The sequence below is a fragment of the Macaca mulatta genome, chromosome 9 (genome assembly GCF_049350105.2).
Source record: "Macaca mulatta isolate MMU2019108-1 chromosome 9, T2T-MMU8v2.0, whole genome shotgun sequence".
Taxonomy (NCBI): domain Eukaryota; kingdom Metazoa; phylum Chordata; class Mammalia; order Primates; family Cercopithecidae; genus Macaca; species Macaca mulatta.
The window spans coordinates 18,447,509-18,466,939 of NC_133414.1; the positions used below are offsets into that span (position 1 = coordinate 18,447,509).

At 38.8% G+C, this 19,431-nt stretch overlaps 1 protein-coding gene across 1 annotated transcript in view; it reads right to left on the minus strand.

Annotated features, from left to right (window-relative positions):
* The window catches only part of CUBN (cubilin), a 307,219-nt gene that overhangs the window by 71,603 nt on the left and 216,185 nt on the right, over window positions 1-19,431 (minus strand). Inside the window, exons 46-54 of the mRNA XM_015146561.3 lie at window positions 18,114-18,323; window positions 17,319-17,459; window positions 16,113-16,294; window positions 10,192-10,363; window positions 8,471-8,677; window positions 6,224-6,373; window positions 4,171-4,292; window positions 3,458-3,683; window positions 1,791-1,978 (exon numbers count right to left, since the gene is read on the minus strand). Coding sequence (XP_015002047.3) covers window positions 1,791-1,978; window positions 3,458-3,683; window positions 4,171-4,292; window positions 6,224-6,373; window positions 8,471-8,677; window positions 10,192-10,363; window positions 16,113-16,294; window positions 17,319-17,459; window positions 18,114-18,323 — 1,598 coding nt within the window. The remainder of the gene's footprint in view (window positions 1-1,790; window positions 1,979-3,457; window positions 3,684-4,170; window positions 4,293-6,223; window positions 6,374-8,470; window positions 8,678-10,191; window positions 10,364-16,112; window positions 16,295-17,318; window positions 17,460-18,113; window positions 18,324-19,431) is intronic.

The window sequence follows — 19,431 nt, forward strand, 5'->3', positions numbered from 1 at the left end:
TTGTCAGTGATTGTTGAAGCATGTTTATGGAAGCTACTTCAACATCCTTGTCATATATTTCAACATCTGATTTATCTCACTGTTGACATCACTTGATTCTTTTCTCTTTCAAGTTGTGATGTTCTTGATTCCTGATACAATGTATTCTTTCTGATTGTATCCTGGACATGTTATTTATTATGTTAGGAGACTTTAGGTCCTATTCAAATCTTTTATTTTAGCAGGGTGTCACCCTGTTTATGTTTACCACGTGGCCTTACATATTCTGTGGTGGAATTTTGGTCTGCTTGGTTTACATGGTGCTACTAGGGCTCTCACTAGCTTTTGCTGGTGCTACCTGAGGGGCTCTGTGTGTTTCTCAGTTGGAGGCAAAGGGTATAGTAATTTTCCCCTACTAATGCCCCCTGGGTACCTCAATGTCTCTGGGTGGAAGAGAAGCATGTCTGGCCTGTGGGGACAAAGAGGCTTCCCAGACTGGGCCCCTTTCTGTGACTGCAGCCCCACCTGCCCTGGTGTCTCTGGGTGGGTGAAGAGAATCTCAGGTTTACAGGTGTTAAGTGGCTTTCTGCAGGGGCTGCTTGCTGAAGCTGGGTCCCTTTACTGGTTCCTCCCACCCACACAGATGCTTGGCAGAAACAAGCATCTTAGGCCCGTTAGGAGAAGACAAGTGATTCCCATATGGCAACTTATTTTTGGCAGTGTTCCTAATCCATCCCACTCGCCAGCAGCACTGGGCTTGCCCGATGTTGTCAGAGGGACCCCCATTCCATCCAGAGGACGAATGAGCCTAGGTCATCTTCCATATTCCAGTTTTACAACTGGAGAACTTGAAAGTTTTACTTAAGTCTGAATACTTGATATTGATTCATTTCATGAGAAGAGAGTTCATTTAGTTCATGGAAAAAGCAATTAAGAAAAGTATATATTAAATGTATTTTATTATATACATATGTTATATACATATGAGATTTCCATTTAAACAGTAAGCATGGGTCAATGAGATATACATCATCATTTGAGAGCTGATATGAAGTAATAACACTGACAATAAAAGCCACTTTGACTCATTAAGTGATTTTATATTCCAAGTACTTAGCACTACTTATGTTATTACATCGTACTACCTCCAATGCTTAAAATAGCCCTACTAAAGAAGGAATCATGCTCTTCATTTTACAGTTGAATAACTTAAAGGCCAATTGTTTAAGTAGCTCAGAGAAGAACATGCAGGTGGTAGGTATGAGAGACATGAATGGAGGGGCACAGCCTTTTAGAGATATAACTTGGAAGATGCAAAATAGAACAAATGAAAAGAATTTCTAAGACAGTCATCATAGTCACAAGTCAGTGGAAAGCGACAAGCCACTGCCACACGAGCAGTATTTATAACTTTAGATTTCGAAAGAGCCTTGCTCTCCTGATGCCCCATTCCCATCATTTTTACACGGGTTTCTGATGGTTTTTTCAGCCTGTGGGCTCTTAAGGCCCAAGGTGAAGGCTGGCATTAGCTGCTTCTTCAACATTTCATAATTTTTGTGGCATGCTTTAAATTTTGCCTGTGGCAGTACCCTACGTTATAAAGGGCATTTTCCCTTTAGGATCTATTGGAAAATAAGAAAGAAAAGAAACGTTAACTCCTAACAGTTGACGTTTCTCACTTTCTCATTTTTCATCCAAGGAATCCAGGCAGCAAAATGTTCTTACTTTGAGAGACAATGAATCATTTCTAGCTTAAACACTAATGTTCACCAAACCAACTTGGCTCCAATTAAATGAACAAGTGTACTAACCTTCACGAAGCTATTCTGACATTGTCCATCACTGCTGGGGATTAGGAAGTTGTTGTCAAAGCTGAGCTCCAAGTGTTTACTTTTGTGAGTAATGACCGTCCAGGAACATCTGCTGTTTTCAGGAAAATTCTGAGGCCAGTGAGGGGATCTGATTGTACCATTATCGGAATGAAATATTCCACCACAACCTGAAATATTGCCATGTTAAAAGCCATCAATCTGCAAGGAATGTAATTTTGGAAACTCAAGACTTCTACAGAAGGAACATTTCTAAATGTGAGATTTCAGTTCATCATTTTTTACAAGTGATCATCTTCCAGTCAGGTGCACAGCAAGCTCTCTCCATAAATGGAAAGGTGAGTTAAATTGAGAGAAAATTTCAGTTGTTACAGTTGTGTTACAATGATATTAAACTCAACCGAGAACACTAATCCTTGCCATAAAGAGGATACATTTCCATCCTGTCTTCAAACAAGAGCTGTATTTTTATTCTCTTTGAGGCTATGCAGTATATGTAACCTGGCAATGCAGTTTTGTATTTTATTACCATTAACACATGAGAATATTACCCTACAGTCCATTTGCAACTTTACTCTAACTCTAACTAGAGAAAGTGATTTTGAATTGGGGAAAATTATTTTATTAACCAATCTGGCTCATTCATATTGAAACTGACTGATGGATCAAAATTAATTATGTGGATTCAAATGAAGAAAAATCTAGAATTTTCATACTTTTAACACATGTACTTAAGAGATGGCAAAGAAAAATATGAACTCAAAACAAAATGAAGTTAAAGAGGTATTCTCTGAATCTTTTGCTGTGAAACCCTTGGAAATCAGGGATTCACCTAAAACTCCCTTCTGACTTCAGCAACAGCCAGTGGTTGTTAATGAGGGAAAGTCTGACTCAGTCTACAAAGAGCTTCATAATAACTGTGACTCTATCAGAAAGAATTGTCTTGTGTGATATTCAAGATTTCCGGGAACCCGTAATAAAGTATCTGATACAAGTCCTTGTATTTTCTAAGAATTTTCACAATGTTTATACTTTCTATGCACAAAAACTATTCTTCTAGAATGAAATCTGTCATATTTTGACTCAGTACCCATTCACTATAGAATTTGTTCTAAATTACGAATCTCATCTTGTCACCTTGCTTTTCAAAACTCTTCAATAGTTTCCCATTGTTCAAGGGATAACATATAAACCAAGGCTCTTTATGTTGTGGACTTATTTTCCGGCCCTCAGCTCACCACCACTCAGCGTTCTGCTTCTAGGCTCCAGATAATATCAAGCACTTGGGATTCCAACTCATCTTTCTATTACTTGAGATTCGCGGTTGTGCCATACCCTTTTGCCGACGAAGGCAGCATCAGGAAGTGTTGAGATCAAAGTTTCTGGACTCAACTGCCTTTATTCAAATCCTGACTACCAATTATCAGCTATGTATCTGGGGAAATGATGAACCCATGCTTCCTCAGTCTCTGCCTATGCAAAATAGAGACGCCAGGTATTGACATTGTGTTATCCCACCAGGGTTGCTACATGATATGACATGTGCAAATATTTAGAATTAAGTCTGATGTAAAGTAGGTACAAAATGTACATGAGTTCATAATACACATCACTAAAAAAAAATCAAATGCAGCAAATGTTTCTTTTACCTAAAGTTTGTGTGTTCCACGTAGCATAAAATCCACCACCTTGCAATGAATGGTCTGAGTTAAAAGTCACGACCAGCTGATTGGAACCTGACTGTATTGTCCTAGGGTTTGAATTTCCACAGTATTGTCCTATGATGGGTGATTCAGGGGACCCACCATTCCTCACAGTGACGGAGTCCCAAGCACAAGTGGTATGGGGTTCAATATCAAAGTCACTAAATGTGAGCTGCAGGAGAAAAAAGAAATGAGCTTTCAGTGAGCTTTTATCAACCTTGATGTAGATAAGGCCCTTACAAATCCTTTTATTTTCTTTTAATTTTTATAATTTTGTATTTTTGTCTCTTATTTAATTCTCCCTTCCCCTCTACTCATTTTCCTTATTGAAGGTTCTCTCGGAAAACTTGAGAAAAGACATTTCCCTAGTTTGGGATGGCAACTCATATTAAGAAAATGAATACACTTCTCTCTAAGATGTAGAATTATCTTCTATGTATATCTTTCCCTATGCTTAAAAAAGAGATTTCACTCTTCATTAATTATAGATGCCAACGTAGGTGCTCTAGTGAGAGAATGTTAGGGAAAAACAGTGATCTCATTGTAGAATCAAAGCCTTCTCTAATCACTTGCTTACTAAAAGAGCTCCATTTCCATGCACGACAGGCTATTGTGGTTCTATGGTCTCAGAAGCATTTCACCCAGTCATTAGCACTCACAGTGATGGTGTGCCCCTGTGGGGCCTCCAACAGCCAAGAACAGTGGGTCAGGCTGTCATAAGCATTTGGATAGTTGGGGCTTGTGATCACTCCACTCTCGCCTATCTGTATTCCGCCACAATCTGAAATGAGATTCGTAACCCTCTCAATCACACAGAAGTAAAAACAAGAACCTGTAAAGCCAAAGTAAGTGGTAATCATAGCCATCAGATATTGTGATTAGAAACATAATCAGGCCAGGCATGGTGGCTCATGCCTATAATACCAGCACTTTGGGAGGCTGAAGTGGGCAAATCACCTGAGGTCAGGAGCTCAAGACCAGCCTGGCCAACATGGTGAAACCCCATCTCAACTAAAAATACAAAAATTAGCTGGGCATGGTGGCATCTGCCTGTAGTCCCAGGTATTCAGGAGGCTGAGGCAGGAGAATCGCTTAAACCAGAAGGTGGAGGCTGTAGTGAGCCGAGATCATGCCATTGCACTCCCGTCAGGGCGACAGAACAAGACTCGATCTCAAAAGAAAGAAACCATACACATACACACACACGCACACACACACACACACACACACACACCACACACGTATATATATTTTGTATATTTTTTGTATATGTATATTTTATGTATATATATGTGTGTATATATGTATAAAATAAATGAAATTAAATAGAAGAAAAGTAAATTTGGGTAGAAGTTTAGGAATAACAAAATTCCATACAGTATTAGCATAAAAAATTGAAAATTGAAAAACAAATACATTTCTGAAGCATAATATGGTCTGACGTTCAATAAAAATAATACCGCTTACTGAAACCTGACTCTTTTCTTTGAATGTGATGAAGGCAAGTCAACCGGCAAGATGGTTGAGTGAATAGATAATCAATTTCACTCCTTCTTTCAACCAGCCATTTGGTTATAACACAAAGGAATGTTAGATAAAACCATAACTAAAACACATTTTGATTCATAGCCAACTCAATGGAAAGAAAAGCAGCTCTCCAAAATCTGGCAGCAGTAAGTGTACTCCAAGTGAGAGGAGTGAAACTCAAAGAGTGACAGTCTGAGAGGCTAAAGAAAGCATGCGTGGGTCCCAGGGTTGGGCTCTGAGGTTTTGGTGACCAGGTAGGAGGAGAAGATACGGCTCTGGGTCTCCACAGAAGGAAGGACTGGAATTGAGACTTTTACATGAAGTTGGGAATCTAAACAAACTGGCATACTTGCGAAAAGGGACTAGAAAACTTCCCATAGCCAAAGGAAGCAGTCAGGAGTAGGGCTGGGTTTTCCAGCACAAACTGTGAATTTCACATATGCAAATCTGACACAAAACACTAGCAAATAATATCCATTGTATGTATAAAACACACATCATGACGAAATAGGATTTATCCCAAAAATGCAAGGATGGTTTACCAAGAGAAAGAAATCTTTCATATAATTTGTCATATTAACTTATGAAAGGAGAAGAAGTTGAAACATCTCAATGGATGCAGAAAATTATCTGACAAAATCTTACGCCCATTTACATTTAAAAAAAGCTTTTTCACACTAAAGATGGAAGGGATTTTCTTTAACAAAAGATACTTATTGGAAACTTAAGAGCAACCAATATATTGAATAATAAAATGTCATAGTCACATCCAGGTCAGAAACAAGATGCTCTATCATTCCTTCTGTTCAATATTCTGATGGTGGCCCTAGCTAGCAAAATGATGTAAGAAAATGAAATGAAGTATTACGGCTGAAAGCAAAAAGAACTAATATTTGCAGAAGACATGATTGTTTACACAGAAAGATAAAAGAGAATCTATAGACAACATATTAAAACTAATAAGAGGACAGCCAGATCTTTGGACTAAAGATACATGTATGCAAATTATAACATTTCTAGATATCAGCCACAACCAATTAAAAAATGTAATGTAGAAAATCTCATTGAAAATATTTAAAAAACTAATAGCTATGTAGAAATGTCTAATAAAATATATAAGAAATCTTTATAAAAATCATTAATCTTTATAAATAATTTTATCAAGATCTTAATTATAACTCTTACCTGTAAAGGAATACTTCGCATGGAATCCAATGTGTTCTACACGTTCATTGGTGACAAAGTGTATCCATACCTGAGAATAAGGTATAACCAGTGGCAATGTAGGCTTTGAAGGACCACAAAGTCTCCACATCAGGGGCCCATCAGCATCACCTGAACAAAATAATATACCAAGTTTCATTATTGATATAGTTTTTGAGAAATACATTCAATGAATTTGGTGAGAACAAATTTCAAGATGTTAATTGACACACATTTAAATTCTGATTTAGTAGCAGACATTGCACAATGTTTCTCTGTCTTTGTCAACCGCCAAAGAAAGTCCCTCCAACAGGGTAAAACAAACACAAAAAATCAAAGCAATTTTGAAATGAACCTCTCTCTATTGTGGATACCATTGTGTTCCAATTTGTGTTTTCATAGTTATTTTGGCATATCTAAACAGAGATACAATGAATTAAAATAGCACTTTTGGACACACCTTTCGTAGGGTGTAAGAAATATAATACCAACAGTGATCAAATATATCCTCAAGATAAAGTGATCATTGCCTAAAATTGGAAAGATTTCTTCACTGTATTCAATCAACTAAAAAGGACACAATATTTGGCACTCAGGCCAAGAGCTGTCAGATCTGAGCCTGATATTTTTTATGAAGATTACTTTTCAAGGGTTTGATGAACATGTATAGAGCATCAGCAGGGCTCTCATTTATCTGCTTTCTTTTTATTCTGTCAGATAAACATCACTGACCTTCTAAATCAATGATATATAGTATTTTAACTGAGCAAACTAGTTTAACTAAACCTGAGCAAATAAAGAGAAGACAGCGTTTAGCTGACTGAAATTTGAGATACAGCTGTTCTGCTTAAGACTACAAGCCCGTAGTTTTGAACCAGGTAGAGGGGGTGAGGGTTTATCAGAATTTCATGGAGAACATCCTCAAACCACAACTTCTCTTTCCCTCATAAGCCTTTTTAGGCTCCTCAGCCTCAGAGAGGTGGGAGGACCGGCTGAGGCCCTTGGTCTGTGGGCATAGGCTCTATCGAATTCTCCTTCTTGAAAATCCTGTCGCTCAGGTTCTCAGATGTGACTAACATTGACCTCTCAGTTTCTCAAGGACTTCTCCACCAACTAACTGATGAGCTTCTGCTGCTTTCAACCTCCTTTTCTTAAAATTTGGGATAACACAGAACTCAGCAAAACTTTGACAGTATGGATGATTACATACTATTTACAATATTATTGTCTTCCTCTATCTACTTGTTTATTTACTGAGAAAAACGTGTCAGCATAATCATGGAAGCAACCTAATGAATAATCTATACCTTGACTATAGGGAAGAAAGAAAATTGATTCATCCTCCTTGAATATAGAGGTTTAAAAATTCTTCAGAGAATTATGGTTTATTGAGTACACCGCAATCCTTTTCTATCACGAAAACCAAGACAAATGACTGCTTTGGGGTTATTTCCCCAAATAGCTTCCATGTGTTTCTCCATCTGGTATATTGCAAAACTTCTTTTAACTCCTAAGGCCTCAGGAGAATTTCACAGCCCCTTCATAAATCCTGGAAGTTCAGGAAACTGCCAACACATGCTGAGCATGCTAAGTCCCAGTCTCCTTGGAAAGTAGTCTTGATAGTAGTGGACTTTCTCTTCAGCAAGAGTCACATGCCAGGAAACGAAGTGACTGTAACACAGGGTCTAGTTGTACAGTGATCCGTGTCACTCACTGTTCCTGGGGTTCGTTTTCCTCAGCTGGGCACACACAGAATTATGGCTTTGAACAGAGTTCTTTTGGATTGTGTGTACCTATGTTAGAGCCATTTGATTCCCTTCATTGTTAGTGGTCTCCAAGCATAAGAAGAATATTGTAGGCCAGGCATAGTGGCTCATGCCTGTAACCCCAGCACTTTGGGAGGCCAAAGAGGAGGATCACTTGAGGCCAGGAGTTTGAGACCAGCCTGGACAACATAGGGAGACCCCATGTCTAAACAAAAAATTTTTTAAATTAGTTGTATGTGGTGATGTACACATGTAGTCCAAGCCACTTGGGAGACTGAGGCAGGAGGATCACCTGAGCCTGCAAGGTTGAGGCTGCAGTGAGTTATGATCACACCACTGCACTCCAGTCTGGGCAAGAGAGCCAGCTCCTGTCTGAAAACAACAGCAGCAGCAGCAACAACAACAAAAAGATAAAAAGAATATTGTAGATAAACAGGAGAATGTGTTCTTAAATAGAACTCACCCACTCGAAACTCAAGGACATCAAATTGACAGTCTTGGTGACTTTCTAGGTAAAAATCTTCAAAATGAATGGAAATGGATGAATTTTCCTGATTTGGATTGCTGAGAGTCCATTCGCAGTTCAGGTTTCTTGAGTAATTCCTGACTCCATCATAGCCAGGAGAAGTAAAGTTTCCTTCAGGAATATTTTGAAGAGACCCACCACACACTAAGAAAACAGAAGGCAACAGAGAAAGTAGTAGTAAGATTCAGGCCACAACAGAAGAGATAAACAATACAGGAACAGTAACTAAAACATCAACACTACTGCTTTGATTTGTTTTTCTAGATGCAGTCAGGGTTATGGGTAAAAGGCATGCAAATTATGGAAGTTTCTGCAAGTTTATAAAGGAAAGATGTGCAAAAGTCAACAACTTCTCTATTTTCCTGTTGCTACAGATTAAGTGGTTGGGGTTTGGCTCTGTCAAATAGGTTCAAATATTGAGGCCGACTGTTCATTAATATTTAATTTAGAGGAATACATAAATATAATGGTGGCAGGTCCTAATGGCTTGATTAGCAATTCTCCACTTGATCTAATAAATTAACTTAAATCCAACAGATAATAGGACATTGAATTGCCAATGAATTTGCCCCCTTTTAATAAAGGAACAGATGCTTCTTGTACCAATGAAATAACAGCGTTTTTCTTTTAATATTCACTCCCCCTTCCACATTTTAAAACCTTTAAAAACACCAATCCAGGAAATAGGAGGATATTTATAATTAGAGGCCATATCTTGCTTAATTTTGGAATATTCTATATCATATCAAACCTCCCATTTATTTTCACTGGAAATATGTGTGTGGATAGATGACTAGAAACAATACAGCCTGTTCTGTCCCCAGCAAAATTAATTCCTCTCTGAGACTAAGTTACCCACTAGGAGGTAGATGGTTTCTTTCAGCACAAAAGAATTGACCAGGGACTATGGAACAGGTCATCAACTCTCATGGTAACATGACCTGAAACTGTGCTAGAAGCTCATCCAACAGCACTAAAAATTTTAAATTCACCATAGCAGTTTCTTTCTGAAATCAGAAAGCTTTTTTCTGTCTGCAGTGCGTTTTTGATCTGCTTATGTGTGTTTGTCTTATGTCAAAGATTCCAAGTATCACTAGAGGGAAAATGGATGGTTTTGCTGCCATTGACAGTAGCTGGGGGCATCTGCAGTACACCTGATTAAAATGAGGTGCATTTCTATTCACAATAGCAAAGACTTGGAACCAACCCAAATGTCCATCAATGATAGACTGGATTAAGAAAATGTGGCACATATACACCATGGAATATTATGCAGCCATAAAAAAGGATGAGTTCATGTCCTTTGTAGGGACATGGATAAAGTTGGAAACCATCATTCTCAGCAAACTATCGCAAGGACAGAAAACCAAACACTGCATGTTCTCACTCATAGGTGGGAATTGAACAATGAGAACACTGGGACACAGGGCGAGGAACATCACACACTGGGGCCTGTCGTGTGGTGGGGGGAGGGGGGAGGGATAGCATTAGGAGATATACCTAATGTAAATGATGAGTTAACGGGTGCAGTACACCATCATGGCACATGTACACATATGTAACAAACCTGCACATTGTGCACATGTACCCTACAACCTAAAGTATAATTTAAAAAAATAAAAAATAAGATGAGGTGCCTTTACAACATCCTACATTACCTGCATCTTCACTGGAGGTATAGGAAGCAGTAAAGCCGCCATATGGCCTGGATCCATCCGTGAAAAAAATGACTGTCATTGTGTTTCCTGAAGATTTAATCTCATTGCTTACATTCACACTACTACACAGTTTCTCTAGCTGCGGTGAGTTACTTCTAATGCCATTGAATACCTGTTGGAAAAAGAATTTAACCTTTAGGCACACAATCAATCTTATTGCATATTTCCTAGAAGATGATACTCCCAGCCCAGACCCACTTCCTTCTATGGGAACCCTGCCCCAAAATGAATAACCTAACAATTCAGGTTTCTATCCCAGTGCCACAAGCCTCTATGTTACCCTGAGCACATTTTGGGACCACAGGGTGATTTCACTAGAATGAAAGTATTGCAGTAATGCCTTCCTGCCATGTGGTGATAGATTAAAAGCTGCTACACACTTTGCAAGTGGAAACCGTGCTCTCAGTGTAAAGGAGATGAGCCATCGTGCTTACAATGTGGTCTGCAGAGCTCACTGATGGGCAGTTTTTCTTAACAATGCATCAGGACCTTTGTTATTTGGAAGCGAAGCTGATGATTTCATGTATATAATAAAGCAGACATTTTTATTTATTTACTTTAATTTTTATTTATTTATTTTTTGAGATAGAGTTTTTCTCTTGTTGCCCAGGCTGGAGTGCAATGGTGTGATCTTGGCTCACTGTATCCTCCACTTCCCAGGTTCAAGCAGTTCTCCTGCCTCAGCCCCCCAAGCAGCTGAGATTACTGGCATGCGCCACCACGCCCAGCTAATTTTGTATTTTTAGTAGAGACAGGGTTTCACCATGTTGGTCAGGATGGTCTTGAACTCTTGACTTCAGGTGATCCACCTGCCTTGGCCTCCCAAAGTGCTGGGATTACAGGTGTGAGCCACAGCACCTAGCAAGCAGATATTTTTAAATACCTTGAAAAGTAACATGAAAAATCAATCTCCATATGCAATTAAACATAGTTCTTTCCTCGTTAGTTGTGGATTCAAAGCTTCAATTTCTTTACTTATTTGAATTTCTAAGAATGGATTATTGACTCTAAAATAGTAAATAATAACTGTATTCATTCACATAGTTACAATAATTGGCAAACTATTCTTCCAATGCTTTACAAAATCAAATGAATTTGCATGCCTGGTTTTCACAGTTCAAAAAAAATCTAGATGAAATAACTGAAAAATAATTCATTGATTGAGTGATTGACATTCCCATTTTTAAAAGGATTTGAATGACTCAAGATTAGAAATAATGACTCAGACTATGGCACTAACAATTATGCAGAAGGAGAATGTACTCCACAACAAAAGATCTCTTTAAATTTACTATAATTAATCAAATTTATCTCTCTGGGGGCTTCTGGTCTAAAGTGTCTTCCGGCTCACTGGACCAGAAGAAGTTTGCTATCATTTACTGAGCAGACAAAAATGTCAGTCTTTGCTTATCATCCACTCAGCCTGTCTTATCCAATCAACACAACACCCTCCCAGGCAGATAACAGTATCCCTGTTTTCCAGATTAAGATACTAGAATTCAGAAAGATGATGTAATTTGCTGAAGTTCAAATAACTAGTAATAATAGAACTGGGATTCAAACCATCCCTCTGATTCCAAATGATGAAGTAATGCATAAAGAAACAGATGAGGACTAATATTTCTATAATGCTGAAAACAGGAATGGACACCACATTGCTGGAATCAAAAGGGATTAGAACCAACTATAAGGTTAATGGGACATGTTGGAAACTGTGATCAATGGCTCTTATCCTGCCTCTGAGTCTGCCTTTGGCATAGAATCACAATGACTGAACATGTTACAGTCATCCATTTATCACATGGACTTCTGCTGTTAGAAGAAACCAGAATGCAATTCCCATCATTGTCCTCTAATCCCTTTTGTACTCAGAAACTACAACTCTCATAGTACAAATGGATAGGAAGCAGGCACGTGAGATTTAGGATTTGCTATGAGCAGGGACAAAATCAGACACAGGTGGCATAGCTTTTCGTTTTCTCTATCTGTACAGAGAGTCAGATGGGCAGGTGGGTTTAGAGAAATTTTAGGCTCAGTTCAGCTGGATATGGTATTAGCCAGGAAGCAAAGAAATGAAAGTTAAAGCTGCCTCCTCTGCACCAGCAGATCTTCTTTCTTCTTCACTCTTTTCTTTTTATCTTTCTTCTTCTCCTTTTTTTCTCTTTCTCCCTCTCCTTCTCATTCTCCTCCTCCTTCTCCTTCTCCTCTTTTCTCCTTCTCCTTCTTCTGGTTCTTTTTTCTCCTTCCCCTTCTCCCTCTTCTCCTTCTCTCTCTCCTTCTCCCTCTTCTTCCTCTCCCTCTTCTCCTCCTCCTTCTCCTCCTCCCTCTCCTTCTTCTTCTTCCTCTTTCATCTTTCTTCTTCCTCTTTTGGGCAAGTTCTCAATCAAATAGAGTGGGGGCAAAGGCCAACCCACATGTCTTTGTTTGGAGCAGAGTAAAGAGGAACCAAAATAAACATTGAACATATAAAAATGTATTTCATAAAAGGAATGTGGACATTATACTAAAGATTCAGAAAAAAAATTAATTCTGAAAGTGATTCCTCGCTGGAGTTTTAACCTCCCCAAGAGCAAAGACCTGTGGATATGACATTTGCAGGTTTGTGGTTTTCCCTAATTAAAGAGTCAGGGTCCCCTCATGCATACAGAGATGCCAGTCATCCTTTTGGTAATTCATTCTTAAATATGAATGAATAGCCAAGGATCAGCAGACATTTAGGGAAGTGACTAATGTAAAAGGCAGAGACCAGAACATGAAGAAAACTGACCCCAAATAAGCAACACAAAACTTCAAAATTACTATTAATATATACATATATATATTAATATATCAAACATATAAAATATTTAAATATATACTTTTCAAAGATTGATGGTAAAATAAAGATAATTTCAGGTATACCATTTCTCAAAAAATTTATTGCCCTTGCCCATTTCCTTGGGGAGCTACAAGAGGGTATGCCTCACCAAAAGAGGAAATTAACCAAGAAAGGGACATGCATAGCATCACAAAGCCAGCTTTCTAGCCCAGGAGAAGAATGAAGGAGCTTGCACATGTAATGGCAAAGGGAAATTCTGAAATGACAGCTAGCATCAGGCTTGCAACTGATGGACAAAGGCTCAAGGAAGTATATTACTGAGGAAAAGAAATGGAACTGATATGTTTTACTACAGAAGGTAAAGATGCACACTTGGGGTGGAAAGGGTGTGGAAGAATTGGTGATCAGTGCATAAAACCCAAGAAAATGTAAAGAGGACACGATTATTATTCCTTAGGAAAACAAAAGCAAATGTTGCCATAGTACACTACTTGGCTCAGTTGTGAATGGTGTTTACATAATCATGGTAATATCAACTGAATGACAATTTAGGCAAAAGCTGTGACATACGTATTTTGGGAGACAATTGGGAAAGCATGTAAACTGTGCATACCCCATGTGTGTTTGTGGTGGCAGGGGGGTAATTTTCATCTTCCAGAGTAGGATGTGGATAGATAATGTCCAAAAAATGCAAGGAGTAGTAGAATAGGAATATTATTTAGAAATAATAACATAAAACCGACCAGCAGTAGCTGCAAGAGTTATAAGTTGATAATTAAGGGATAGGGAGATGACAAGTAAGATCTGCTTTGGAATTGTGGTTGTGGCTATAACTTTTATCTTTATTTGAGCTCTAAAACTATGACTGTTCATATTCTCTTTCCTAAGGATATTCAAATACTCGTAAAATTCTTGATAATCATTATATTCAGTATGATTTAAACTATGAAAATAATTTCAAAGGTAAAAAAAACTGTTAGCATATACATCAAAATTTTAGTAATAGATGAGTAGAATTAAAAATACCTTTATATTTTTTATTTTCTGAACTCTCCAAATATTGCTCAATAAGCGTCCATTATATTTATAACCAGAAAAATGGACTAAAATCAGAATTCAAGTGGATTTATATCACATGATTACAAGTACATAAAGTATGCTTTGCCAAGAAGAGATGAGAAAATGAATCAAAATATGGTATAGTGGGAGTGGTTATTATTTTTTCTACTTCATCTTTGTTTATATATACTCAATCAATAATAGGAAAAAAAGTTTCTTATAATAAACAATCCTAGTCCAAAATTTCCTGGCTCTCAAATAAAAGAAAACCCACTTGGTTTCTTATTTTCAAGATTTGAAAGACAACAGTTCAGTCCTTCAGATATTAGAACTTGGAAATAAAATTTGAAGGTTGAATGAGACCATTTTACGGCAATACAAAGTGGTCATAAGATACAAAGATATTTCATATTTTTGAAATTCACTACCCAACAGGAGACAATTAAACTGACAACAAAAGTGGCTTGTTACTGAAGGTATAATGATAGTACCTCTAATACCCATTCATTCAACAATTATTTATCTCTATTATGTACAGGCACTGGGGATTCAGTGAATCCCCAGCAGTGAATGAAACTATGGCTTGACCTCAAGCCATATTCTCAAGCCATGGCTAGAATGCTTACATTCAAGTGGGGCAAGCAGATAATAAACTGATGAACAAATCAAAATAAGGTATGGCAGCAGGTGTGAAGTGCTGTAAAACAACATGGCAGAGAAGGGTCAGGCCAGGGTGAGGTCTATAATATAAGGTACTTAGACCTTATGGATTAAAAGGCATTCGAGCAAAGACCCCAATGAAGTGAGGGTGTGGAGCAGGCCATCTGGGGAGGGGCATTCCAGATGAGGGCAACAGCCAGATGGGGAGCATCTCAGCGCATTCAGGAAACAGAATAGAGGCCAGGTGGCTGGATCCCAGCGAGCAGAGAGGAGTTTGAGATAAGACAAACAGGTAGAAGAGGGAGGGGCAGCAGATAAGTGGCAGCCAGGCGGGCCACAGGTGCAATTTGGGATTTTCTTCTGAGTGAGATGAGAAGCCATTAGAGGATTTTCAAAGGGAGCAACATGATCTGATTGAGGTTTACAACCACCAGAAGCTGCTGTGTTGAGAATGTAGGGAGATGAGAACCGAACAAGGGGGACCAGTTGGAACTTCCTAAAATAATCCAAGTGAACGGCGGGGGTGGTAGTAGTAGATACGATGAGAAGTAGTTCAATTGTGGACAGTTTTATAGATACACCCAATGGGACTTGGTTATAGATGTGAGAGGAAGGATTCCAAAATAGACATGGAGATTTTTGACCTGAGCAACCAGAAGTTTGGAATTATTTACTGAGATAACAAATACTGCAGAAGGGGCAAGTTGGGTGGAGAAATTTACTAATATTAATCCAATCTACCTATCTACACACACGTATGTATGTATAGTACTTCACAGTTAACAATCTATTTGTTATTCACACTCAGGGATTTCATGTGCTTTCTTTTACTGCAGGAAGCAGAGAGTGCTGAGGGCACATCTGAAACCACTGGAGTTTGCCACGTGGAGGTCACGTAGCAGTGCTCTCCCACCAAGAGGCCCTCTGCACCCCTGGAAAGAGCAGTGATTATGCAGGACCACCCATCTGCTCAGAAGTTTCGTGGTGGTTTGTGCTGTGACTCTGGTCCCATTCAGCTATGTGCTGCTGTAGGCTTAGCTTCCCACAGCCTCCCCAGCTTTGCTATTTGTCATGATCATTCACTCTTAAAATTTATTCTATGACCCTGATGCACAGAGTGATAGCTGATAGTCTCTTAAAACAACTTTTACAATTATTTTGACAGGTTACTGTGATTTTGTTCTCTCAACAATACTTAGAATTTATCTGAATTATAGTTGCATAGATGGCAATTTTCCTGACCTAGCTTTCTGACTATGATTTATGGGTCAGTAAACTCTTTAAACGATGGAATATAACATCTCAGGTGGCAGGGAACACTTACTGTCACATGCTCATTGTTGCAGGACGGATGCACGGCCAGCCTCAGGTTGTTAAACGTTAGGGTGATCCGCCTTCCCTCCGGGGCGGTGATTCTCCACTCGCAGATCCGGCCATGAGGATTTGGGTTCGGGTAGTTGGGGGAAGTAAATGTTCCAGTAGAGCCCTGAAGATCCCCACCACACTCTTATGTGGGGGAAAAAAGCCAAGAAAACTTCCAATCAAATCAAAATGTCTTTCATCAGGAAAGCTCTAAAAATTAGCCTTCTAGACAAAATTATTCGCCGTATTTATTTATGTGCATAAGGATTTTAGTGAACATATACATTCACTTTTTATCTCTATTAATATTTAACCCTGCCTTCCATGGATGATAGTCCACAGGCAGCAATTTAATTATCATCATGGCCCAAGAAATGAGAGATCAGTGAATGTAATGAACTTAAGAATCAGGAAAATCGGGCCAGGCGCAGTGGCTCACACTTGTAGCACTTTGGGAGGCTGAGGCAGGCAGATCACAAGGCCAGGAGTTCAAGACCAGCCTGACCAACATGGTGAAACCCCATATCTACTAAAAACACAAAAATTAGCCAGGCATTGTGGTGTGTGCCTGTAATCTCAGCTACTCAGGAGCCTGAGGCAGGAGAATTGCTTGAACCTGGGAGGCAGAGGTTGCAGTGAGCTGATATCATGCCATTGTACTCCAGCCTGGACAACAGAGCGAGACTCTGTCTCAAAAAAAAAAAAAAAAAAAAATCAAGAAAATTGGCCAGGAGTGGTGGCTCACACCTGTAACCCCAGCACTTTGGGAGGTCAAGGCAAGACCTCAGGTTTACAAAAAAAAAAAAAAAGAGGAAAACCAGAAAGTTAATGTTAAGTACCCAATTTTTCTGAACAAGATGTTTATTTCATCTGAGTTTGTCGGGTTTGCAGTAAGACACATTCTGAGTAACTACAGGACTTTCTTAAGGTGGGCATTACAGTATAACTCTCATCCTCTTATTATAACTCTCGTGATACTAGTTATTTTCCCTTATAGCATTGATCACAGCTGTGATTTTTCATTTATCACTGTGACTTTTTGATGGAGGTCCAAGAAAATAGGGGTCATGTTTTGTTTTGTTTTTCAAATATTGTAACAGCGGTGCCTAGCATAGTGTCTGTCCAATGCGGGTGCTCAATGTTGTGTTGAATGAATCAATGCACTCACCTTCCACACTGGATTCAAATCGCAGTCTGAATCCTGAGGCAGTCAGAGAGCCGTCTGTGACAAACTTGACCACAGCAGTATTGCTAGAAGTATCTACGCTGTCAGGAATGCTGTTTCCACAGTATCTGCCCAAGATGTTTCCTGTGAGAGGCAAATAATTAAATATACATGTCCAGGTGATTGATTTCTTTTAACCTCTATTCGAGGTGTCCTGTGTATACAAAGAAAATAATAAAAAACAAGACCCTGTCTATGAAGAAACATTAATTTCTGTCAAGACAAACAGGAAAACATGAATAAAAATGAACATATTCAAATATATGAAGAAGTGAAAAAAATGCAACCAATTAGGGGAAGAATATCTCAGCAAAATGTGGAAGCCTTGCTCATTTGGTTGAAAACATGATCTGAGACAACAGAGTGACAAATATCTGCCTTATGCTACCACTAGGAGACATGCATGGCCCCTTCCCCTTCTCAAGCTATAGAACACCCCTCAAATAACCGCATCATGTGGCAATGGGACGTCTCAGCAGCAAGAGGTGTCTTCCCAATACCGTTGCTCTCCTCAAGTGGCCTCTAGGGGGGGCTATATGACACCTGGGCTCTGGGCATCCATTGTTAATGGTAGAATGGAGGGAGAGAATCACCAGTACTGCCCAAAACTCATTAGTCTGTACTTCTCTGCAGAGTATAGACAGGCTTTTGCCTTTCTTGGAAGTGAAGAAACTTCAGAGGCTGAATAAGTACATGTGAAAATAAACACCCAAAAGAGAGCAGATATATTTCACTAACCAGAAGCATGATTGTCCCAGATCTCCACGAAGTCTTTTTCACAGGCAGAGGAATTCTGAAGGTTAAAATCTTCAAAAGAGATGGTGAGATAGTGTCCGGAGAGCCCCTGGAGATGCCACTCACAGAATAAGTTGTCTCTATATGGAAGTGTTGGATGTCCAATGCTTTCAACAACACCACTTTGCCCTGTTACTCTTCCTCCACACTGAGCTGCAAAAAATAATAAATAAATAAATAAATAAATAAATAAATAAATAAGCAAGCAAGCAAGAGTGATTCTATTACAAATTTTGTTTTCTTCATTTCACCAGCACATTTGAAAACTTTTAGGTGCCAATTGACTCTGAATTGAAGTTTTTAAAATTCTGAAAATGGTTAGTGCTTTCCTCATTATTTGAATTCTACCATTGATGTAAACAGAAATGATAACACAAGTCCAATCCAATAATGGGAAACAGAAGATGACGACTAAATGGAATATTCGTAGTGTCACATTAATTATTTTGGGACACTATGTAAGAGCTATTAGTCACAAGTAAGTTTCATCTCAAGACCAACTGATAGGCTGATCTGGCCTGCCCAGTACCCTGTGTTGATCCTAAAGACTGAACCCATGCTCAGCTGGAAGAGGTACTGTGGAGACACCTGCCATTTCTAGTTTTACTCTCAACTAAACAGTTCACTACAGTAACTGATATCTCAAGGCCTTGAAAATTACTCTTCAATTATGTCTTATTAACTGGGTGTGATAGGTAATTGAATTATATGCAGCTTGACTCAGGATATAACATGATCTATGGTGTAGTTAAACATTGTTACCACTACTCTTTCTGAACTTTCACTGTATTAAATATTTGGTTTGTGTCTAGACCTATTAGATATCAAATTATGTGCTATTGTGACCATATTATAGTGAATCTTAGTGAATCTTCAACAAGCAAAGTTACTGCTCATTTTTTAAATAAGGAAATCAAAATGCGGAATAGGCATATTTGCTTTCTTTTTTTTTCTTTTCTTTTTCTTTTTTTTTTTTTTTTTTTTTTTTTTGAGACAGAGTCTCTCTCTGTCACCCAGCCTAGAGTGCAGTGGTGCCATCTCGGCTCACTGCAACCTCCGCCTCCCGGGTTCAAGCAATTCTCTGCCTCAGCCTCCTGAGTAGTAGGAATTACAGGCACCCACCACCATGCCTGGCTAATTTTTGTATTTTTAGTAGAGATGGGGTTTCACCATGTTGGCCAGGCTGGTCTTGAACTCCTGACCTTGTGATCCACCTGCCTTGGCCTCCCAAAGTGCTGGGATTACAAGCATGAGCCACCAT